Here is a 24,035-nt window from a genome sequence, read left to right on the forward strand (position 1 = left end):
GCTGCTGCTGCTGCCGCCGCCGGTGGCAATATGGCGCCGCTGCCACGCCCTCGGCCATGAGGCTGGCGTATTTCTTCTCTGGTTTTGAGCTCCGCTCTGAGTCCCTGCAGGGCATGCTGAGCCCAGCCACTGGGAGCTTTAGATGCTCCCTGCACCGAAAAATCTCCCAAATTCCTCCCGGCTGTTCCGCAGTGGCTCACCTTGGCTCGCTGTCCGCTGCTCCTCTCTGGAGCCTGGTGGGCTGTTGAGTGCGTTGGTCTGTAGCCGTCTGGTGAACTCGCCGCTGCTGCAGGCAGTAAGGTGCTGCTGCCGCGTCCTCGGGCATGAGGCCTGCGTATGTCCTCTGTGGCTCTGAGCTCCGTTCTGAGTCCCCCTCCAGCACTGCGGTCTGGTTTCTTTCTGGTGTCTCATTTTTCCAGCCCTCTTTTTCTCTGTCCCTTGTAATTACATTTTTTTCCAGGAAGTCCTGGTATCCAGCTTTATAAGATACTTTTTTTTTTTTTTTTTGGTGGTACTGGGGGTGGAACCCAGAGGCTTTCTACCTTTTTTTTGTGTATGTGTGTGGTACTGGGGTTCCTGGAAACCCTTTTATCTCCGGGCTACACTCCCAGGCCTATTTTTTATATTTTTATTTGGAAACAGGGTCTCTTAAACCAGCGCGGCTAGCTTCCAAGCTGCGCAATTCTCCTGTCTCTGCCTCCCAAGCACAGAGATTACAAGCGTGCACCACCACGCCCGGCTTTATAAGATACTTTTTAAAAAAACAATGACTTTCCAGAGGATGTGGACAACGACTTATAACATTTTACAGCTTCCAAAGTGCCTTCCAAAGTCGCTGTAAAAGTCAACAAAGTCACCGGGCGTGGTGGCGCATGCTTGTAATCCTCGCGCTTGGGAGGACGAGACAGGAGTATCGCGCAGGTTCAAAGCCAGCCTCTCTGGCTTAAGAGACCCTGTTTCTAAATAAAAATATAAAAATAGGTCTGAGAGTGTAGCCCGGATGTAGAAGGGCTTCCAGGAACCTCAGTACCACCAAAAAAAAAAAAAAAAAAAGTCAACAAAGTCTTTTGTTGCTGCTTTTTATTTATTTATTTTAGTGGTACTGGGGTGAAACCCAGGGGCTTTTCTACCTCTGGACTACACTCCCAGACCTATTTTATATTTTATTTGGAAACAGGGTCTCACTAAGTTGCTGAGAGCCTCACTAAGTAGCTGAGGCTGGCTTCGAACCTGTGCGATCCTACTGTCTCAGCCTCCCAAGTACTGGGATTATAAGTGTGCACCATCACGCCCAGCTTTTTTGGTTGCTGCTTTGAACAGGAAAAATTCACAGGAAGTCTGGACGTGTTACATGAGGCACGTACAAGCCTTTTAAAGGCCAATTCTGACATGAGGGGTTGAACTAGCATCTCCAAGATTCTCATCAGGGGGATTCGCAAACTAAAGCTGGCTCTCTTGGCTCCTGAGTGACGCCATCTCCATACCACAGTCGGGATCTGCGGTGCCGAGACCAGGCGGACGGTAGGACTCAGCCTTCACACTGTCAGGTCTGTGCTGATGGCAGCCAGGAAGGAGAAACCCGGAGCACTGCTTCCCACACTGTAACGTCCTCTGTGCCCAAGTGGCCAACCTGTGAATGTCAGAGACACTTTCCTGGGAACCACGAATAACCTTCAAAAATGAGGGTAAGCCGGGTGTGGTGGCTCACGTTTATAATTCCAGCCTTTGGGAAGCTGAGACAGGAAGATCAATCGCAGGTTTGCAGCCAGCTTCAGCTACTTAGTGAGGCCCTCCACAACTTCATGAGACCCTGTTTCAAATTAAAAAATAAAAAATAAAAAATAGGGCCGGGTGTGGTGGCACACCCTTGTAATCCCCGCGCTTGGGAGGCGGAGACAGGAGGATCTCGCAGGTTCAAAGCCAGCTGCACTGGCTTAAGAGACCCTGTTTCCAAATAAAAAATATAAAAAATAGGTCTGGGAGTGTAGCCTGGAGATAGAAGGGTTTCCAGGAACCCCAGTACCACCAAAATAAATAAATAAATAAATAAATAAATAAATAAATAAAGTAGGCTGGGCATGATGGCGCACGTTTGTAATCCCTGCATTTGGGAGGCTGAGACAGGAGGATCACACAGGTTCGAAGCCAGCCTAAGCTACTTAGTGAGGCTCTCAGCAACTTAGTGAGACCTGTTTCCAAATAAAGAATAAAATAGGTCTGGGAGTGTAGCCCGGAGGTAGAAAGCCTCTGAGTTCCACCCCCAGTACCACCAAAATAAATAAATTAATTAAAAAATAAAAATAAAGAATAAAAATAGGGCTGGGAGTGTCTCTCAGAGGTAGAATGCACCTGGGTTCCACCCCCCCCCAGTACCACCAATGAATAAATAAGTAAATAAATAAATAGGGTAGAAAACTGTATTTTTCTTTATTTTAATTTAGCTTCAGAGACAGACGTATTTGTGTTATTTTTCCTTTCCACAAAAAAACAAGAACAACGTTTATAGCTGGATGTGGTGGCACACACTTGTAATCCCAGGACTTGGGAGGCCGAGACCGTAGAGTCCCGGTTCATAGCCAGCCTCAACTACTTAGTGAGGCCCTCTGCAACTTAGTGAGACCCTGTTTCAAAATAAAGAATAAAAACTAGGGCTGGGGATATAGCTTTGAGTAGAATGCCCCTGGGTTCAAATCTCAGTATTGCTAAATAAATTATTATTTTTTTCTTTTTGGTGGTACTGGGGTTCCTGGAAGCCCTTCTACCTCCGGGCTACACTCCCAGACCTATTTTTACATTTTTATTTGGAAACAGGGTCTCCTAAGCCAGCGCACGCAGCTGGCTTCAAACCTGCGCGATCCTCCTGTCTCTGCCTCCCAAGCGCGGGGATTACAAGCGTGCGCCACCACGCCTGGCTAATTAATTTTTTTTAAAAGGGCTTGGGGTGTAGCTCAAATGTAGAATGCCTCTGAGATAAATATATATATGCTGAGGATGTAGCTTAGAGGTAGAACACCCCTGGATGTTCTAGTACCACAAAAAATTAAAATAAAAACAAGAAAACCCCAATAGGAATCAAGGGCTGTTGGGGGGACCTAAAGGATGGAGTTTCATTTTCTTTTCTTTTTTTTTTTTTGCGGGTCTGGGGATGGAACCTAGGGGCATTTGACCTCCGAGCTACACCCCCTGCCCTATTTTTTATTCTTTATTTTGAAACCGGGTCTCACTGAGTTGCAGAGGGCCTCACTAAGTAGCTGAGGCTGTCCGCAAACCGCGATCCTCCAGGTCTCAGCCTCCAGAATGCTGGGATTACAAGCGTGAGCCACCACGCCCGGCTTGGAGTTTCATTTTCTGAGCTGGCTGTGGGAGCAGTTCACGGCAGATACATAGAAATAAGAGTGGGCCTGGGTCAGTAAGTGTCGAAGCTTGAGACAAGTACCCTGGGAGTCATAATGCTATTATCCCTGGTTATGTTTACATTTAGCATTCTCTGAAATAAAGTAAATACAGTATTCCTTAGAACTTTCAGAGCTGCTTTTTCTAACGTTCCCTGGTCCCCCCTGTTTGTGAGCCCAGCAAAGGCACTCTGTCCCCTAGCTGGAGTGTGGTGGTATTTAATGTATAGCCCAAGCTGCCTGGCAGCTCCGCTGTCCCCACCTCCATTGATAGCTGTGGGCTCTGCTTGGCAGGTGGCCAGCTCTCCTGCAGCCTGGCCTCTGGGCCAACAGAGGCTCTACCAGGACTGCGGCCCCTACTGGGCCCTCCTTCAGGTGGCTGGCCTCTCCTCTCCTCCTTCCCTCTGGCCATCCGGAACCACCTTTTCCGGTCAGTCACAGCAGAGTAGCTGGGGTCCAGGCACAGCCACAGCCACAGCCTCAGACGGCACTGAGGCGCCAGGCTCTCTCCCCACCGCCCGTGCCCAGATGCTCCGTTGGCTTCCCTGCTGGAGATCTGCCACCTCCTTCCTGGCCCTCCTTCCTGCCAGCCTTGTCCCAGCCATCGCAGCCCCTGGAGAGATGGAAGTGTTTCTGATTCCAAGTGAAGCTTAGTTGCTTTCTATGGGGCTGGAGGCTTCCAGCAAATCAAGAAACATACAGGTCTGGGCACTCGTGGCAGGGCCCTCAACATGGCCCACAGTTAAGATGATACATGGTTGCCCTATTCAAGAGAGCTCCTATGGCCGGTCCTGGTGGCACATGCTTGTACTCCCAGCATTCAGGAGGCTGAGACAGGAGGATCACGGTTCATGGCCAGCCTCAGCTACTTAGTGAGGCCCTTTGCAACTCAGTGTGACCCTGTTTCAAATAAAGAACAAAAAATAGGGCTGGAGATGTAGCACAGAGGTAGAATGCCCTTGGGTTCCACCCCCAGTTTCGCAGAGAGAGAGAGAGAGAGGAGAGAGAGAGAGAGAGAGAGAGAGAGAGAGAGAGAGAGAGAGGGATGGATCTCCAATGGAGTAGAAAAGTGAATCTAAGGTAGAACCCTTTTCATTCATTCAAGTGTGTGTGTGTGTGTGTGTGTGTGTGTGTGTGTGTGTTATTGGGAATTGAACCCAGAGGCACTTACCCCAAGCTGTACCCCCAGTCTTTTTTTTTTTTTCTTTTGGTGGTACTGGGGTTCCTGGAAGCCCTTCTACCTCTGGGCTACACTCCCAGACCTATTTTTATATTTTAATTTGGAAACAGGGTTTCGTAAGCCAGCGCGGCTGGCTTCGAACCTGCGCCACCCTCCTGTCTCTGCCTCCCAAGCAAGCGTGTGCCACCACGCCCGGCAGTCTTTTCTTACTTTTTATTTTGAAGCACAGTCTCGCTAAGTTGCTGAGGCTGGCCTGGAACCTCCGATCCTCCTGTCTCCGTTTCCTAAGTACTGGGATTACAGGTGTGTGCGTCACCACGTCCTTCACACTGGCTTCTTTCACCTCTGACTTCAAACCCTCTGTTCCTGCCTGGGGTACTGGTGCACGCTTGTAATCCCCGCGCTTGAGAGGCGGAGACAGGAGGATCGCGCAGGTTCGAAGCCAGCGGCGCTGGTTTAAGAGACCCTGTTTCCAAATAAAAATATAAAATATGTCTGGAAGTGTAGCCCGGAGGTAGAAGGGTTTCCAGGAACCCCAGCAACACCCCCCCCAAAAAAATTATATATATATATACACACACACACACACACACACACACACACACACACATATAGCCTAGAGGTAGAAAGCCTCTGGGTTCCACTCCCAGTACCACCACCACCAAAAAAAAAAAAAAAAAAAAGGCAGAATAAAGATTAAAAATAAAAAATAGGTCTGGGGGTTTAGCTCAGAGGTAGAATGCCTCTGGGTTTCATCCCCAGTACCGCAAAAAAAAAAAAAAAAGAAAGGAGGGGTATGTGTGTGGGAATGACCCGAGCGTACCGAGGTTGAGGACTAGAGCCAGCCGGGTCCTTTATGGCCAGCCTCGGGGACAAGGTTCACTTCTTGCGGGACAGACCCACATGCTGTGCAAGCCAGGCCTGCACCAGCCCCTGACCGCCTGCAGAGGGCGCCGCGGACACGCCGAGGGCCGAGGGGTCTCAGGAGAGCGTGGCGAGGCCCAGGTCTTTGCAGCTTCTGGGAAGCACTTCCCAAGACGAGCTGAGGTGAGGGAGGAAGAGGAGGAGAAGGAGGAAGGGGAGGGGGAGGGGAGGGGGAGGGGAGGAGGGGGAGGAGAAAAGAGCAGGGCTGGGGGTATAACTCAGAGGTATGACGACCGGAGAGAGGACTCCACAACTGCAGAACCTGTTTCCTCCCTTATGGACTGGACTCCAGGACTCGGGAAAAGCGGGCAGGAAGGCGCGGGAACTTGGGGAGCGCTCCTCTAGGGGACGGGGCGGGTGGCACTGGGCAGGGGTTTGTAGTCGACCCTGGGTTCAGGTTCTGACGTCTCCGTTTGCTCTTCCGTGGCGTGGCCTGGACGAGGCTGCCCGCGGGCTCTGCGAGGCTGGACCGCGGACGGGATGGCCGCAGTCGAGCTCAGACGGCGCCTCGGGCGGCGGAGCAGCCCCGCGTGGCCCGGACCCGGGAGGTCGCGGCGCGAGGCACGTTCGGGGGCGAAGGGCGGCCGAGTGCTCCCGTCCAGCTCTCTTCCCGGGTCCGGATCGGCGCTGTCACCTGGGCGCTCGCGGGGCGGGGAGGTGGGCGGGGCCGCGACAGTGGGCGTGTCTGTGGGCGTGGTCGGCCGCTGGGGGCGGTCACGTGACGCCCTCCCGCGGGGAGCGCCGCGGCGGCCCCCGGAGGTGGCGGCGGGCGCGGAGCCCGGCCGCGCGGGACTGGCCGTCGGGGCCCCGGGACGACGGCCCCGGGGAGCCCATGCCATGGAGAAGCTGGCGGCCGGGCTGGCCGGCCTGCGCTGGAGCATGGGCGCCTTCCCGCTCGACCTCATCGTCAGCCGCTGCCGCCTGCCCACGCTCGCCTGCCTCGGGCCAGGTACCGGGGCGGCGGGGGAGCGGGGCCGGGCCGCGGGGGAGTGGGGGGGCTCGCCAGGCAGGCGCTGGGGATGGCGCGGAGGACGCGCCCGCCCTCGCTGCTCCCGGGCCCTGGCCCCGCGCGCTCCTGCGCGCCTGCGGACCCCCGGCCCACGAGCCCAGGGTCCGGCTTTGGGTGCCGCGGACCGGCGCCGGGACAGATCCCTGGACAGGCCCGGGACCCAGTGTCCCGGCTCCTCCGGAGCCCGGAGTGCCGCTGGGCCGCCGCGCCCGTCCCGTCGGTGCACCCCTATCTCGCCGCCCCGCAGCCCCCGCCCGGGCCGCGCCCCCCTGGTCCCTTTGTCTCCGGCCTCTCACCTCCATCCTCCCGCATCCCTGGGGCCTCGGACTTCATCTTCCCCCCGCCGTCACCCGCGAGACCCGCTCGGGCCTTTTGGGGATGCTTCCCACACCCTCCGTTGGCGTCCTGGGGAGCAGCCTCCGGTCCTCAGGGGCCGGCAGGCTACCTTCCGGAGACGTCCGAGTGAGCGGGCTCTGTCGCCAGGTACCCCCCCTCCCCGAACCCCCGGCCCTCCCCAACCTCCCGTTCCACTTCTCCCTGGAGCCCCCGGGAAGGGGGCCGCTTCCCTGTGCATGGGACCCTGCCTGGGGGCCCGAGAGGGGACGCCTGGAAGCGCAAGGGGACCGTTCGGGGGAAGAGGGGCTGCTTGGCTGGGGGAGGGGCGGGAGCTGGGGCTGGCAGCCAGGCCGGGGGTTTTGTGTGTGAGAAGAATAGGGGTTTGGCCCGCGTTGGCACACTCGCTTCCCTGAATGCTAATGGGGATCCTCCACTCTCCTCTCCGCGGGGCCGGCAGCCCCTCCTCCGACCCGCAGCGGCAGGGAGCAGACACAGCGGGCGTCCGTGTCCCCAGCAGGCTCCTGGGAGGGAGCATAGCATCCACCCCGGGGCCGCCGGCACGGCGCAGGACAGCCACACTCCTGTTCTCAGTCGCTGGATGGTCATTCCACCCAGCGTGTGATGCCCACTCTGTCCGTGGCAGCAGCAAGGCGGTCCATGTCTGTGTGTGAAGGGGCTGTGCTGTCCCAGGCTCTTCCTGACCACTTCCCACAACCTCTTTGACATCTTCCCCTCTGGAGCATCTTTTCTGAGCTCCTCAGTCTGAGTAGGGCTTCTTCAAGCGTCCTGGCAACTTGGCACCCCTGTGTGGTCTCCTGCTGCGCACCCCATTGTAATGGTCCTTTCTTATCTTCCTTTGGGGTTTGGCCCCTTGAGGGAGGGCACCCTTACCTAACAGGTTAGGGACTGAATGAATGAATGAGGAATGTGTGATGGTCCAGCTGTCATTCCACCCTGGCTGTGGCTGTGGTCAATGGTGTGATCGAATGGGATGTCCTTGAAGGGCCCCTATGTGCCTGTGCACTGGGAGAACCCCTTGGTGGTATCAGGAGACTGCGGGGGATCATTAGGGTGACAAGACCTGTGCCTGTGGGTGATCATGACCCAGGGCTATTGTGCCCGACTGTGCCCCCAGGGAAGGGCGGTAAGTGAGCTCTCTAAGAGGTGCAGAGTCCAGAGCTTTCTCTGCCCCAGAAAGTGGGGAGTTGAGGAGGAAGACACACACACACACACACACACACACACACACACACACACACACACACAGAGCCACACACACACAGAGTCCTGCAGGCCTTGAATATAGCCCCTCCCCTCCCCAAATGCACACTCATTTCCCATTTGGTTGGCTGGTAGAAATTTAGTAAGTTGTGTCAGAGGAGACTGGGAAGCGGATGGCCCCCACCCCCACCCTGCCCACCAGCTGCAGCCAGGAGAGGAGGCCCTATCAGCCTCCTGGAAGCTGGGCCGCCTCTCCTGCTCCCCTGGAAACCGTTGCTGGGCTTGGAGCCTCCTGGGCTCAGGCCCCTCCCAGCACCTCTGACCCAGTGAGAGCCGCTTCCCAGCCTGGGCTCCCCACTCCTGCCTTCTGGATCTCCCACCCGCATCCCCCATCGCTGTGCCTGGGAGGATGGAGGCCAGGGAGGGAAAGCCTGAAGCAGCTTGCTTGAGGTGGGGCTGGGGTGTCAGGGGGCCCTCCCCTGTCCTTTGAGGTGTCCAAAGCCTCTGGCAGTGGTGGAAGGGAAAGGCTGCCCAGGAAAAAGCTAGGAATCAGCTCCTGTAAGCCCCGCCGGGCTCCTGACCTCAGCGACTCAGGGGTCTGGGGGAGCTCTCACAGCTGCGAGCCATGAGAACGGCCCCTTCTCAGCCCCTCCACTGCCCAGCCAGGCCCTCCTTGCCTGGCCCGGGCATTGACTCCGGGCTGAGGATTCTGCTGGTGTGGACTCAGCAGGTTCTGAGCTCCAGCTCACCTCTTCTGCCCAGTAAAGTCTCCCTCAGCCCACCCCAGCCTGCACCAGCCACTGCACTCTGCCTTGAGTCCCCAGAGCTCTTTACTCAGTGCCCCAAACATCCCAAAGTGTCCCTACCTCCCAAAGGCCCTCCAGGCAGAGGCTGGCTGCGCACAGCACTTCCGCTGGGAGTCCCCAGCCCCTGCTCAGGCCGGGACAGCAGGCGCTCCAGTGGAATGATGAATGAGGGTCATGGCTGGAATGGTTGCCGAGGCCCCGTCCAGAGCCAGAGCCCCAGAGGCTTAAGCCTGAAAGCCACCGCTGGCAGCCAACTGTCCCTTGAGTGTCGCTGACCTGGGCAGGGACCATGGGTGGAGTGCGTTCACCCTGCCTGTTCTTTCAGCCCCTCCTAACCTTCTTTCTTCCTTCCTTCCTCCTCTGGCCTTTCCTCTCCCAGGGGAGTATGCTGAGGGCGTCAGTGAGCGAGACATCCTGCTCATCCACTCTTGCCGCCAGTGGACCACTGTGACAGCTCACACACTGGAGGAGGGCCACTACGTCATTGGGCCCAAGATCGACATCCCTCTGCAGTACCCAGGTACACCCAGCCAGGGACAGGTGGCCAAAAGCCTGTGGAGGGTGCAGGGCTGGCCCCAAGGGTGGGGGGGGGTAAGCTACTGGTAACCACTGACTTCGAGGCTGCAGAGGTGAGCAAAGGGCATGGCTGTGCAGCCGGGCTCTCTTGGAGAGGAGACGCTCAAGTTTACAATCTTTGATTCGCATTTTATTTTAAAATAGATTTTTCAGCCAGGCATGGTGGTGCACAATTGTAATCCTAGCAATTTGGGAGGCTGAGACAGAAGGATCACAGTTCGAAGACAGCTTCAGCTACTACTTAGTGAGGCCCTTTACAACCCAGTGAGACCTTGTTTTCAAATAAAGAGTAAAAAGCCAGGCGTGGTGGCACACGCTTGTAATCTCTGTGCTTGAGAGGCTGAGACAGGAGGATCACACAGGTTCAAAGCCAGCCTCAGCTAGCTTAAGAGACCCTGTTTCCAAATAAAATATAAAATAGGTCTGGGAGTGAAGCCCGGAGGTAAAAAGCTCCTGAGTTCCATCCCCAGTACCACCAAAAAAATTAAAATAAATAAATAAATAAATAAAAATAGGGAGCTGGGTATGGTGGCACATGCTTATAATCCCAGCATTCGGGGGGCTGAGATGGGGAGGATTGTGGTTTACGGACAGCCTCAGCTACTTAGTGAGGCCCTACACAACTTATGAGACCCTTTTTCAAAAAAAATAAATAAATAAAGAGCCAGGCATGGTGGCGCACACTTGTAATCTGTTAAGAGAATGACAGGTCACACTTAATGTCTTTCACGAATACTCGGTTTATTTTACAATGCTCATAACACTCCCATCTTCTCTAACTAAGCCTCTGGCCAGATAGCATTTGGTTACCTGAGGCAAACGGGTCTCCGCGGGTAACCTACGTTCAGGGTCGCTGTCACAGCCGCCCTCGACGGTCAAGGTGCAGATGCTTGAGGTCCAGGAGTGATGGGGATGAGCCCAGCTGTCATTTAGAGGAATCGTCCAGCAGCTACCAGGGGAATGTTTCCTTCTAGACGGGCTTTCAGCCTCTTAGACAGTTGGGTCAGAGCCGGCGATCTAGCCATTTGCTAGGTCTTATATACCCTAAGCTGATGTCACTAATTGCGTAGGCTCATTGCTTCGACCGCCATCTTGTTTTCTCAGCTGTTTCATCTTATGGATGTATGTCCGGGATGTGTGTCTGTTACTTCATCCTTACCTTGTCTTGCAGTTGTCCCATCCTACAGACTTGTGCCCGGGGTATGTGTCCATAAATTTGTCTTGGGCATGTCAGTTACATCCTTCTTCTGCCCCATCTTCTTTGCATATCTGGCCAGTCTATCTGTCCCTACGCTATACCTATATCCTGACATATAGTTCATATACTCACAACATTTTTGACATATATTTGTATGCTCACAACATAATCCCAGCGCTTGGGAGGCTGAGACAGGAGGGTCACACAGGTTCGAAGCCAGCCGAAGCTACTTAGTGAAGCTCTCAGCAACTTAGTGAGACCCTGTTTCCAAATAAAGTATAAAATAGGTCTGGGAGTATAACCCAGAGGCAGAAAAGACCCTGGGTTCCACCCCTAGTACCACCAAAAAAAAAAAAAAATAGCAGGTGTGGTGGCACACACTTGTAATCCCAACATTTGGAAGCTGAGACAGGAGGATCCTGGTTCGCAGATAGCCTCAGCTACTACCTAGTGAGGCCCTTTGCAACTTAGTAAGACCCTGTTTCAAAATAAAGAATAAAAAATAGGGCTGGGGGTATAGTTTGGAGGTAGAATGCCCCTGGATTCCATCCTCAGTATTGAAAAAAAAAAATAGGGCTGGGGGTGCAGCTCAGAGGTAGAATGCCCCTGGTTCCATCCTCAGTACCACTAAATAAATAAATAAGTAAATAAATAAATGAATGTTTCAAGTCAGGCATAGTGGAGCATGCTTATAATCCCAATACTTGGGAGGCTGAGACAGGAGAGTCACAGTTTCTCAGTCAGCCTCAGCAACTTAATGAGGCCTCCACAACTTAGTGGGAACCTGTTTAAAAAAAATAGGGTTGGGTGTGTAGCTCAGATGTAGCATGCCCCTGGATTCAATCCCTAGTACAGAAAGAAGAAAGAAAGAAAGAAAGAAAGAAAAAGAAAGAAAGAAAGAAAGAAAGAAAGGGAAGGGGAGAGGGAGGGAGGGAGAGAGAAAGAGGAAAAAAGATTTCAAGTAAGGATTAAAAATAGCTATACCCTAAGCCGGGCGTGGTGGCGCACGCTTATAATCCCTGCACTCGGGAGGCTGAGACAGGAGGATCGCACAGGTTCGAAGCCAGCCTCGGCTATTTAGTGAGGCACTCGGCAACTTGATGAGACCCTGTTTCCAAATCAAATATAAAATAATAAGTCTTGGGAGTATAGCCCGGAGGTAGAAAGCCTCTGGGTTCCATCACCAGTACCACCAAAAAATATAAAAAAGAAACATTAAAAATAAAAAGTGCTTGGATATTAAAAATGTGAAAACAGAAAAAATTCAATAGAAGGTTAGAAACAAACGTTGATGAAATCACCCAGAAAGTAGAGAAAGGCAAAACGCCACAAAACAAAACCCCAACAGAGCTGAGTGTGGTGGCGCACACTTGTACTCCCAGCATCTGGGAGGCTGAGACCGGAGGATCACGGTTCGCAGACAGCCTCAGCTACTTAGTGAGGCCCTTTGCAACTCAGTGAGACCCGGTTTCAAAATAAAGAATAAAAAATAGGGTTGGGGGTGGATCTTGGAGGTAGAATTCCGTGGGTCTCATCCCTAGTACTGAAAAAAAAAAAAAAAAAAAGAAAGGAAAAAGAAGAAAGCGCAGCCCTTTCGATGTGCAGTTGTTGAGCTGCTGGCGAGGGAGGGCAGTGACGGCCCAGGGTCCCACAGTGAGGGAGAAAAGGGCAAGGGCCAGAACCAGGTGTGCTGGCTGCGGGCTGCTGCTGCATCCTGCCAGGAACTCAGGGCTGTCGGCCCCGTGTGGGAGGGACGGCAGTCTGGTGGCCCCCGTTTGAGCCAGAGTGCCCCAGCTACTGCACTCCAGACATGGACTGGGATTGTCCCTGCATCCTCACGGCTCTTCTCTCTCGTCTACCAGAGGCTGAAGCTCTGGAGGGCTTGGTAGCTAGCCCAGGCTCACGCTCTCCGCTGCTGCGTGGCGCTCCTGCCCTGTGCCCCAGCATAGGCTGGGACCCCTGGAGCTGGAAACGCTCATAGCCCCTTCCTCACAGGTGGCCACAGGGCACGTCCCCCATGGCCTCGGCTGTTTACAACACGCTGAGGGTGGGGGTGTGCCTCCTACCTACACACCCTGGAAAAGATGGGGAAATTCACCCACCGGGCTTCCTGGCCTGGGTTCTGTTGGGGGCCTATAGGCCTTTGGGGGTTACTCTAGCCTGAAATTTCCTGGCCTCTCAATCTGGCACTGGCTCAGAGAGAGATCCCAGGGCTTCTGGTGGTAAAAAAGCAAAGGTTAGCCGGTCCCAATGGTGGCACACACTTGTAATCTTTGTACTTGGGAGACTGAAACAGGAGGGTCACAGCTTCGTGGCCAGCCTCAGCTATTTACTGAGGCCCTCTGCAATTTATTGAGACCCTGTTTCAGAATAAAGAATTAAAAATAGGGCTGGGGGTGTAGCTTGGATGTAGAATACCCCTGTGTTCAATCCTGCAAAAAAGAAAAAAGAAAAGAAGAAAACAGCAAAGGTTGGGGAAAGCCCTTCCTGACAGAAATGTGACTTCCTCAGCTTTGTCCGTTTCAGTTGCACTATTAAAACTCTGGGAAACGTCAGGCATGGTGGTGCATGTCTGTACTTCCAGTACATAGAAGGCTGAGACAGGATCGCAGGTTCAAGGCCAGCCTCTAACTTAGACCCTGTTTCAAAATAAAAAATAAAATAGGCTGAGGATGTAGCACAGAGGTAGAATGCCCCTGGATTCAGTACACACACACACACACACACACACACACACTGCCCTGGGCGACAGCTGGCCTGCAGGGGGGTGGCAGGCCATCTTTCCGCTGGCTGAAGGCTGCCTGCATGGGGGAGGGGAGGGGTCAGCCGTGGTTAAGGAGGGGCTCTGAGTGCAGACTTCACGTGCAGCACTCCTGATGAATTAATAATAGTCTGGGCGGGCAGAATGGACAGGGCTGTGGACCACGAAGGGAGCTTCAGCCAAGTGGGGGAGGGGCAGGCCCAGGGGTACTGCCGTGACCCGGGTCTCCAGGCTGTGGCCCACTGCTCCTGAAGACCATTGCCACTGGTGCTGCTGAAGGGCCAGGTGTCATTCCCAAGGCCATGGGGCGCTGGGCAGGTGCACTCCACTAGCCTCGTAATAAGCTTCTATTTTGCAGAAGGGAGTTAGTGCCCAAACAGAGTCAACAATTTGCCTAGCGTCACACAGCTGGTTGGTGGCAGAGCTGGGATCCAGCTAGGTCTGACTCTAAAGCTGGTGCATCCACTCACCCACCTACCTTATTTCTTTTCTTTTTCTTTTTTCTTTTCTCTTTCCTTGTCATTCTGGGGATCAAGCTCTCAGGGCTTCGGTCCTGCTAGGCGAGTACGTGGCCGTGCACACACAGCTGCAGCCAGGGTTCTTTATTGAGAGCCTACTGTAGGCCAGGTGCTGGGGTTGGGGTGGAACAAGACTTGCTGCAGCCCCCAAAGTGCTTCAGGCTGGAAGGGCAGACCTACATGGTGCATGCATGTTCTAGGACAGCAGAGGCAGGGAGATGGGGCCAGGAGGGAACCCTTTGTGCCTCACAGGGAGAGGCAGGAGGAAAGCTGCGGGTTTCCAGGGGCCCGAGCATCACTCCCCGGAGGTCCCCTTCCTTCCTCCCAGCCCCATGACTGGTGCTAAGCGGCTGAGGGGGCGGTGCTGGGTACCATGGTTACATCGATCCTCCCTGCCACATCCTCCCTTGGCTCCAGCCCCGACTTGGCTCCAAATCTCCCCACAGGGGGCAGTGAGCCTTTCTCCCTGCCAGTGCTTGTGGTTGGGGTGTGCGTGTTTGTGTGTGTGTGTGTGTGTGTGTTAGATGTGGGGGAAGGGCTGGGGATGGGTACTGGTCAGATGATGGCAGACCTGGAGCTCATGCCTCATGAGTCGTGGCCCCCTCCCCATTTAATTCCTGCTGCGTTTATGACCTCGGCACATCTGAGGCCTCTTCCCTTAGCTTCCCAGGAGCTTAGAGCAGGAATGGGGGCCCCTCCAAGCTGGCTCACAGGTATGAACCGCGGCCCTCTTTTCTTCTGCTGCTTCTTAATGTTGATTCTCAGGCCCTGACCTTGGCCGTGGACTCTTCCTGTCCTGCGCAGGGGGCATCTCAGCCTGGATCTTCAGGTGGGCTCCGGGGGCTCTAGAAACCCCCATACTGTATACAAAATTGAGCACAGTGTGGACATTCTTCTGGGGTGTGGCTCCCCAAAGGGTTAAGACCCTCTGCCACTCCTCTTTCCTGGGCCATGGAACCTGCCCGGCGGCTGAAGCTGTGACCGTGCGCTGGTGCGCTGGTGCGCTGGTGCTCTGGCCAGGGGTCCCCATGCTGTGGGTCCACACCAGGGGCCCTACCACTGGGAGGCCCTTCCTTGGCTCCTAGGATCTGCCCTGCCCCTCAGTCTGTTCCCTGGAGGCTTCCGGCTTGGCTCCACAGCTCTGCCATCTCCTTTTTGAGATGGGCCCAGTCATCCTAAGCTCCTTTCTTCTTCACCTGTACCCCTCCTGTCACCAGGGTCTCAGGATTCTCCTCCCTTCTAAGAATTCCAAGTTCTCTTTTTTCTTCTTCTTCTTTTTTTTCTTTTGTTCCCTGGCTCTTCTCTAAAATTCCCCTGGTTAATTATTTATTTATTTCCTTATTTTGTATTGAGGATTGAATCCAGGGGCATTTTACCTCTGAGCTACATCCCTATCTCTTTTTATTTTGAAACAAGGTGTCACTAAATTGCTCAGGCTGGCCGGAAACTTGCCATCCTCCTGTCTCAGCCTCCCAAGTACTGGGATTACAAGTGTGTGCCACCAAGCCCGGCCTAGCTTTATTTTCTTTTTTGAAACAGGGTCTTGCTAGGTTGTTTAGCATTTTGATAGATTGCTGACACTAGTCTTGAACCTTCTTCCATCCCCCGTCTCAGACTCCCAAGTACTGGGATTACAGGCACACACCACCACACCCAGGTTCCCGCTTGGCTTAATAGGGTTCAACCGGATGATGGTATTTCCTTGTTAAAATCCTCCAGTGGATCTTTTTTCATACCGAGTAACGTCCTACTGCCTTCGCATGGAGTTCAGAGCTTTTCCAGAACCACTTGCTGTCTTCTCAGCCTCCTGTCCTCCCTGCAGCAGCAGGATTCCAGGCTGGCAAGGCGTCTTTGTTTATGCCGTGCATTTCTTCCACTTGACATGCCCATTCTGCAGTCCTGTTCCTTCCCCAGGTGCAGCGCTCTCCTGGGCGGCTTTCTCCCAACCCAGGGCTCCTCCAGCTCTCTGGTCAGGAGTCTGTCCTAGCGCCTGTCACCTCCTGCCGTTACTGAGTGCTCACTGTCACTCCCTGTGTCTGGATTTCTTGGAGGGCAGACTGTTTCACACACAGTTGTTCCCTCTGAAGGGTCTGGCATGGGGGACACACAGTGCACCATAAATGTCAGTGGAATAAATAAATGAGTGTACTGGGACTGCAGCAACAGCCAGGAACTACTGAAGCATCACCCTGTCCTTGCTCCAGCTGTTGATCCTCCCCTCTGCTAGGCTCTCTACTGTGTAAAGCTGGGGAAGAGGCTACCCGTCCCAGGCCAGGGCGGCTCACAGCCTGTCTGGGTTCACGTGGGTGGGCACATAACAGATGTGTGGTCAGCACAGGTGAGACAGTTTGCACAGGGTGTTGGCTTCACAGATTAACATCACATCTCTAAAGCCTGGAAGGCAGCTGAGTCGGCCAGAACACAGCCCAGCTCCAGGTCAGAAGGCTTTGTCAGAGGCAGATAGCGTTGATGGACTCAGGTCGCAGGCATGGTGGGATTGGATGTTGGACCAGGGCAGGGTCTGGGAACAGAGCTGGGTCAGAATGGCTCTGACCCCGTGATCAGTGTGGATCAGTGAGCCTTGGTGGGTGCGTGAGAGGCCAGAGCCAGGCAGGGCCAGGAGCACGTCTCAGCCCGCTCAGAGGAGGACCCATGCAGGGGCTCAGAGAGGGGAAGGGACTTGTCTAGGGTCACAGTAAGTCAGAGGCCAGGCTGGGACCCAGCTGGAAGCCAGCATCTCTGGGACCCAGCTGGAAGCCAGCATCTCTGATGTCACAGGGATGCCTGAGCAGAGGCCAGCTATGTGTCCAAGTCCCCGGGGCAGATCTGCAGCCCCGTCTCAGCACTCCCCCATAAGCTCTCTAGTGGCTCGGCTCCTCCCCGAGACTCAAGCCAGATGGCTAGCCCCTGGCCCCACGCTGGTGCATACCTACCTGCCCTCGGCTCGCTGCTGAGGGTAGCAGGAGGTAGGGGCCAGGGGGGCTCTTGGGAGACAGACCCGCCCAGCAACCTGTGTCCCCCTGTGCAGGGAAGTTCAAGCTCCTGGAGCAGGCGCGGGACGTGCGGGAGCCGGTGAGGTACTTCAGCAGCGTGGAGGAGGTGGCCAGTGTCTTCCCGGACCGCATCTTTGTGATGGAAGCCATCACCTTCAGCGTCAAGGTCAGTCCTAGCACAGGAATGGTGTCCCCCCACGCCCCTCCGCCCTACCTCAGGAGCAACCCTGACCCTGGTGGGAGGGTTGCCCTTAGGGTCTAGGAGGAACAGTGGCTTCTGGGGACCCCCAGAGGGCCTTTGGTACAATCAGGCCATGCCTGCAGAGCAGGGTGTAGGATCCCAAAGACTTCTTGACACAGGTGGTGAAGCAGGCAGTGCGTGGAGGGGTCACGCCCTCAGTGGAGGCCTTTCAGGGCGGCCTGTCCTGGCTGCCTGGCTGCTCAGCAGCACTGGTGCTGGCCATGGGTGGCTACGTGAGTACATTGCAGTCTCTGCTGTGTACGGATAGCCCTTAACTGTTTACAGATCCTCTTCTTACCCTTCAGTTTATGTTGGATGGGTAGGGCTCCGTTACCACCCAAACGGCAAACACGATGTAATAAAAGTTGCTCTTTATCGAATGCTGTCAAAGTACCTCCCTATAGTCTGGTTTAATAACCCCAGACAACTCAGGAAACGGTTATCACGCAGGCTGGGATGGGTCGTGGGTCTCCTGGCCCTCGTCCCGGGCTCTTGATCTGGCGTCAGTGCTGGAAGGGCCCCAGGGGAGGGCTGCTCGCCTGTGCTGGACAGCCCCGGCTCCTGGCTGAGGCCTCGCCCTGTCTGTGGGATCCCCAGGTGGTGTCAGGCGAGTTCAGCGAGGACAGCGAGGTGTACAACTTCACGCTGCACGCGGGCGACGAGCTCACGCTCATGGGCCAGGCGGAGATTCTGTGCGCCAAGACCACCAAGGAGCGCTCGCGCTTCACCACGCTGCTGCGCAAACTGGGCCGCGCCGGGGCGCTGGCGGGGGTGGGCGGCCCGGGGGCGGCGGGGGCGGCGGCGGGCGGCGCCCGGCCCGTCAAAGGCAAGATGCCCTGCCTCATCTGCATGAACCACCGCACCAACGAGAGCCTGAGCCTGCCCTTCCAGTGCCAGGGCCGCTTCAGCACGCGCAGCCCGCTGGAGCTGCAGATGCAGGAGGGCGAGCACACGGTGCGGGCCATCATCGAGCGCGTGCGGCTGCCGGTGAACGTGCTGGTGCCCAGCCGGCCGCCGCGCAACCCCTACGACCTGCACCCGGTGCGCGAGGGCCACTGCTACAAGCTGGTCAGCATCATCTCCAAGACCGTGGTGCTGGGGCTGGCGCTGCGCCGCGAGGGCCCCGCGCCGCTGCACTTCCTGCTGCTCACCGACGCGCCGCGCTTCGCGCTGCCGCAGGGGCTGCTGGCCGGCGACCCGCGCGTCGAGCGCCTGGTGCGCGACAGCGCCTCCTACTGCCGCGAGCGCTTCGACCCCGACGAGTACTCGACGGCCGTGCGCGAGGCGCCCGCGCAGCTCGCCGCCGCCGCCAGCCCGCGCATGCGCACGCGCCCGCGCCCGCGCGCGCCCGCGCCGCCCGGGGACGCGGAGCAGGAGTACGTGAGCCCCGACTGGGCCGCGCCCGCGCCCGCGCCGCCCGCCGCCGAGATCCCCTACGAGGAGCTGTGGGCGCCCCCGGCCGCCGCGCCGCCGCCCCCCGTGCCGCCCAAATCCGAGGCGGTGAGTGAGCGGGGACCCCGGCCCGGCTGTGGGAGGGGACGCCCGGGCGATGGCCGGCGCGCGGGGAGTTGCCAGCCTCAGAGGATTCGGGCGCGCCTGGGAAGCTGACCCAGAAGGTTCCGTGCAACAGGAATCCTAGTTACTTCTTATTTATTTACTGAGGTACTGGGGGACAGAACCCAGGGATAGTCTGCCGCCAAGCGACAGCCACCACCACCACCCCCAGTCTGATTTTTTTTTTAATTTCTTTTTTGGAAACAAGGTCTCACTAGGTTGCTGAGAACCCGCCAAGTTGCCGAGGTTGGCTTTGAACCTGTGCTCCTCCTACCTCAGCCTCCCAAGTTCTGGGGTTACAAGCGTGAGCCGCCACTCCCGGCTGAGATTATCTTTAATGCAGAGTTTCTGAAACTTATTTGTCCACAGGACATTTGCCCATAAGGCCTACTAATGCCCAGGAAGCCTGCTTTAGGGTCCTTCACCCGTACGCAAGGGCTCCAGATGGTGGACGCCTGTGCTTCTGTTTGTCCCTTCAGTCGCAGGGTTTTCCTCTTTGCTTGAGGAAGAAGTTCGCCTGCTTATCTGATTGCTTTTGACCCACTGGCAGGGGTCTAGGAGTCAGTGTGCCCGCCGTGGGCAGAGCGGCCCTGGGGGAAGTAGGCTGGGGGGGTGGCCAGCTGGACAGAGGGGGTACCCAGCAAGGCAGCCCCCACCCCACTGCTTGGGAAGGGGAAGCTGAGGGCCACCTGGGGAAGGTGGCGTCAAGTCCCTCTGCCCGCAGGTGAAGGAGGAGTGCCGCCTGCTCAACGCGCCCCCTGTGCCTCCCCGGGGTGGCGGCGGCCGGCTCTCCGGCAGCCCCCCTGTGCCGCCCCGCTTCCCCAAGCTCCAGCCTGTCCACTCACCCAGCTCCAGCCTCTCCTACTACTCCTCCGGCCTCCAGGACGGGTGAGTCCTCCCCTCCCTCGGCCCTGGGTCTCCTCGGGTGCACTGAGGCCGGCCTAGCGTCCCCGTGGGCAGCTGCAGGCGCGTCCTCCTGCCTCAGCTGTTGCCTTCCTAAGACCTGAGGACGGGGTGGCAGCCTCGTGCTGGTTCCCTCTGGACTCAGGCTTTGCTGCAAGAGAGTGCTCCTTGCTGCTTTTTTATTTTTATTGCGGGTGCTGAGAAAGCGCAGGGCAGTCCCACGGGTCTCTGTGTCCCTGTGGCCTCCATGACCCGACAGCTGTGGTTCCCTGCCCAGTGTGTGACCTTGTGGAGCCCCTCGCTCTGCTCTGTCTCACTCCTTCCTGTGTCTCCTCACAGGGAGGGTTCCCGCAATGGCAGTGGCTCCCCGTCACCGGATGCCTACTCCCTCTACTGCTACCCTTGCACCTGGGGAGACTGCAAGGTGGGCGAGTCTTTCAGCCGGCCGCCTCCAGGCCCCCTGCCCTCCACAACCACACAGCCCAGCCAGGCCTCACGGGCCCTCGCTGAGCCCTTGAGTGGCCGAGCCACCTCCCTCTCTGGGTCTGACACTCCGGCCAAGACCTACCACAGCTGTCCACCTCTGTTCAAGCATCCCCAGAGACGCTTTGCTCCCTTGGGAGCACTCAACCCCTTCTCTGGACCTGCCCACCCCGCAGGCCCTCCTGTGGCCTCCTCTTCTGGGCCCACAACCACCTCCAGCAGCCTGGCTACCTCCAGCCCCGTGCACTCCCCAGACCCAGCCTCACCAGGCCGGGCCTATTCAGCTGCTCCCCCCTCGTCCCCTTCGTCCTCTGAGTGGCAGGAACCAGCCCCAGAGCCCCTGGACCCCTTTGAGCTGGGGCACAGCAGTTCTCCAGAGCTTGGTCTGCTGCGCTGTCAGGAACCCAGAGCTGCGGTGGCACCTGGGCCGGGATCCTGCCTTTCTCCACTTGGTCCACCCAAAGCCTTCGAGCCTGAAGGCTTGGTGCTAAGGCAGGTGCCCACCCCGCTGTCACCAGCTGCCCTGCAGGGGCCTGAGGCAGGAGGGGCCCGGCTCTTTCTCACCCAAGGGCGCCTGGAAGGACCTCCTGCCAGCCCCCGGGATGCCTCCTCCTGGCAGCCCCCTGCAGACCTGTCTGCGCTCTCCCTAGAGGAGGTCTCTCGCAGTCTGCGCTTCATAGGGCTTTCAGAGGATGTGGTGAGCTTCTTTGCCCGGGAGCGCATCGATGGAAGCATCTTTGTGCAGCTCAGTGAGGACATCCTGGCTGACGACTTCCGCCTCACCAAACTGCAGGTCAAGAAGATCATGCAGTTCATCAAAGGCTGGCGGCCCAAGATCTGAACTGCCCAGCCTGTCGCTGCACAACTGGAATGCTGGCAGGCGGCCCTGGGGACCAGCGTGGGCCAGCTGGGGACAGCACTCCCAGAGAGGCAGGTCCTGCCTGTGGGGAGCATCTTCACAGAGACTGAGGCTGCTCCGAGGCACTCAGAATGTGGTCCAGAGGAAGGCGCTGAGAAATGGGGTCTGGGGTCAGACCCCTGCGGGGAGACATTTTGCCTCTGTGAAGAATCCGTGGAGAGGGAGCCTCAGGCACCACTGTGCAACTGGTCCCATGAGGCACTGCTGTGATTCCCACGGAGGAGGGTAGTGTGTGTGTCCAAACGCTTCCCCTGCTCTAGCCCTTTGTAAACATCTCGTATTTCTTAACCCTGTGGGCTCAGATTAGAAACAGGGAAGAAGATGGCCTGTGATTTAAGCACAAATTCCCCAAGTGCCCACTGTCCTTTGTGCTCTCTGGGCTTTTGACCTGCGGCGATTTCTGTGCCTCTGGGATGCCCTTCCTTCCTCTTGCATTTCCCCATGACTTAAGTGCCTGATCCTGAGCACAGCAGAATCAAGTATACCCTGTGCCACAGCACCCCAAAGGCTTCACCTCTGGGTGCTAGTTCCTGCCGACAGGAAGAGCACAGCCCTGCGCTGACCTAGTAGGGAGGCAGACGCTCCCGTCTGGTGCCCTAGCTCCTGCTGTCCTTGCGGCAGAAGGCCATCCTTCTTGTTGGGTGGGGTTGTTCTCCAAAACCGACTCAAGTAGATTCGGGTCAGCGGCTCCTTTTGACTAGAAGCAAGTGGTGGTCAGTCACCCCCAGTCCTGCCCACAGCACTGGGCTCTGGCGGCCACTTGGCATCCTGCCCTGTTTTGCCGCTGGCTTGGGAAGGGACGCTTAGGAGAGCAAGCAGAGCAGCGTGGGAGATCCAGCCTTGCTCCCGTTAGAGCTCAGTCCTGTGCACCTTCACAGGCTCCAGAGCAGATCTCTGTGCCCTTGCTCTCAAGCATGGTGACCCGCTTGGCAACCAGAGCTCTGGTCATTGTGTGCGAGACGCACTCCGCCTCACGCTCCTCCCCACGCCCCCAACCAGAACACCACTTCTCCTCACGCCCGGTACAGTCAGGGTGGTGGAGGAGACCGCCTTCTCTTCTGCCTTACTGAGTCTACCTAGGTATTTATTTCCTCTTTTTTCTTATGAGTAGTTAAGCCGTACGGCATCCATGCTCCAATCAGGCTGCCTCTGCTGAGGGAGGGGAGTCAGAGATGAACACAGAAACTGAGATGCTGAGACATTTCATTTTCTCACAGATCACTTAATGAATCCTCAAGGACTAGTGGAATAAAATGCTAGACAACTGAATAGTGCAAGTGGAATTCTCAGTGTCAGCTTTCTTTTAGACAAATGGCACAGTGCGAACGTCTCTGGGAAGAAGAGGGTTTGGATGGCGTGGATGGGCCCACTGATGTCCTTGGAGGAAGCTGGCAGCAGCCCTCATTCCCTTCTGCAAGCCTGCAGCGGCCCCTGCCCTCCCAAGACCCCTCCAACTTCCACTAATGTTTCAACATAATTCAGACCTCTCCCATGCTGCCGAATGGAAAGACCCAAATTGTCAAATCTCAACGCCAAAGCCAGGGCTCAAATTCATCTTCCTGCGCTGCGAAATGCCTGAGGCGCTCAGATCCCCACAAATACAAACCTGCTCATTGCCTCGGTGCAGGGGTCAGTTTTCTGCCTTCCAGGCCACCTGAAAACCCCAACTCAGATGCCTTGGTTTAGGGTTGCTTTACCAGCAGCCAGTGTCCAGTAGAGTCGGAGCAGAGGTCCCTGCCTGCTAATCCCAACACAGCTGGGACCACGAAAATAACTTGAAGTGCTTGCAAGTGGCACAGAGGCAGGAGTCGTGGGTACTGAGTTTAGAATGCACACTGTGTAATGGGACTTGAATTAGAATTCTGCACACACTTGGTGACTCAGTGTGGATCCTTCTGCCAGACCCAGTTAGGAGCCTAGCACTGTTTACCAGACTGTGCACTGACTGCCTCTGCACACTGGGGGGTGCGGTGGGAGGGCTGAGGCCTCTCACCCTACAGGCATCCTCACTGCCCAAGCTCAGGGGAAGCCAAGACCTTCGGGATTCCTGCGATCAGGGAAACGTTATCTGCTCTGCTTAACACCCCCTACACACTGAGAAGCATGTGTGCGTGACTGGTGCCAAGAAAAGAAACAGGCACTGTTGTACAGTAAGGAAATCCAGTTTGGAGAAAGCATCGTTCACATGGGGTACATTACACCCCTTACATTTCCACTGCTCAGGCACCAGGGCTGCTTCTCCACCACAGGCAGCCCAGCCAAAGCACTTACGCAGCAGGCTAAGGTTGTTGGATGTGGTGGTGCATGCCTGTAATCACATTACTCAACAGGCTGAAACAGGAGGATCACAGGTTCGAAGCCAGCCTCAGCAATTTAGTGAGACCCTGTTTCCAAATAAAAAATAAAATAGGGCTGGGGGTGTAGCCCAGAGGTAGAAGGCTCCTGGGTTTAATCCCCAGCACCAGTTGGGGAAAAAAAAAAGGCTGTGGCACAGGAAGGCCCACTCCCTGGCACCACGGTCCCTCTTGAGCGGCTGCTTGGAACTCCCACAATGTTGCTACTTCAGAGGCCAGGGCTTTACTCCGGCTCACTTCCTGAGGAGGGGCATACACCAGAAAGCAGAGACCGAAGAAAAAGACGCAAGCAGGCAGAGAGGTTGATAGTTTGGATTTTATTGTTATCCTGTGTTTGGCTGAGGGCAGAAATGCCCTTGCCACCACTGGCCACCTCTGGCCTCCTGGGAGGAACAGGCAGCAAAGGTGCACCAGGTGGCTCTGAGTTTGGGGCTTATAAAAGGAGCACAGCGGGTCCCACCGTCCACTGAGCAGTACAAACTCTAATTCACAGTCAGACTTCGCCAGGAGGGGGAGGTGGTCAGAGCTGAAGGCACTTTAATTGAGGAGCAAGCCCAAGGCCAGGCGTGGTCTTTCTTCTGCTTCCTGATACATGCACACGGTGCCGAGGAGAACCAGCGCTGCTGGCGGCTGGGTTGGCGCGCTGACGGCGGGGCGTGGGGCGTGC

At 56.3% G+C, this 24,035-nt stretch overlaps 1 protein-coding gene across 1 annotated transcript; it reads left to right on the forward strand.

Moving 5' to 3' along the window:
* Positions 1-6,333: 6,333 nt before the first annotated feature.
* GAREM2 (GRB2 associated regulator of MAPK1 subtype 2) lies at positions 6,334-20,936 on the forward strand (the record flags this gene model as incomplete). Its single annotated transcript, XM_080711477.1, has 6 exons — positions 6,334-6,445; positions 9,248-9,388; positions 16,950-17,080; positions 17,753-18,655; positions 19,434-19,597; positions 19,952-20,936. The coding sequence occupies 6 exons, from the start codon at positions 6,334-6,336 to the stop codon at positions 20,934-20,936; spliced, it is 2,436 nt and encodes an 811-aa protein (XP_080567603.1).
* Between the last annotated feature and the right edge of the window lie 3,099 nt (positions 20,937-24,035).

Source organism: Muscardinus avellanarius, assembly GCF_963383645.1.
Source record: "Muscardinus avellanarius genome assembly, chromosome: 15".
NCBI classification, from domain to species: Eukaryota; Metazoa; Chordata; class Mammalia; order Rodentia; family Gliridae; genus Muscardinus; species Muscardinus avellanarius.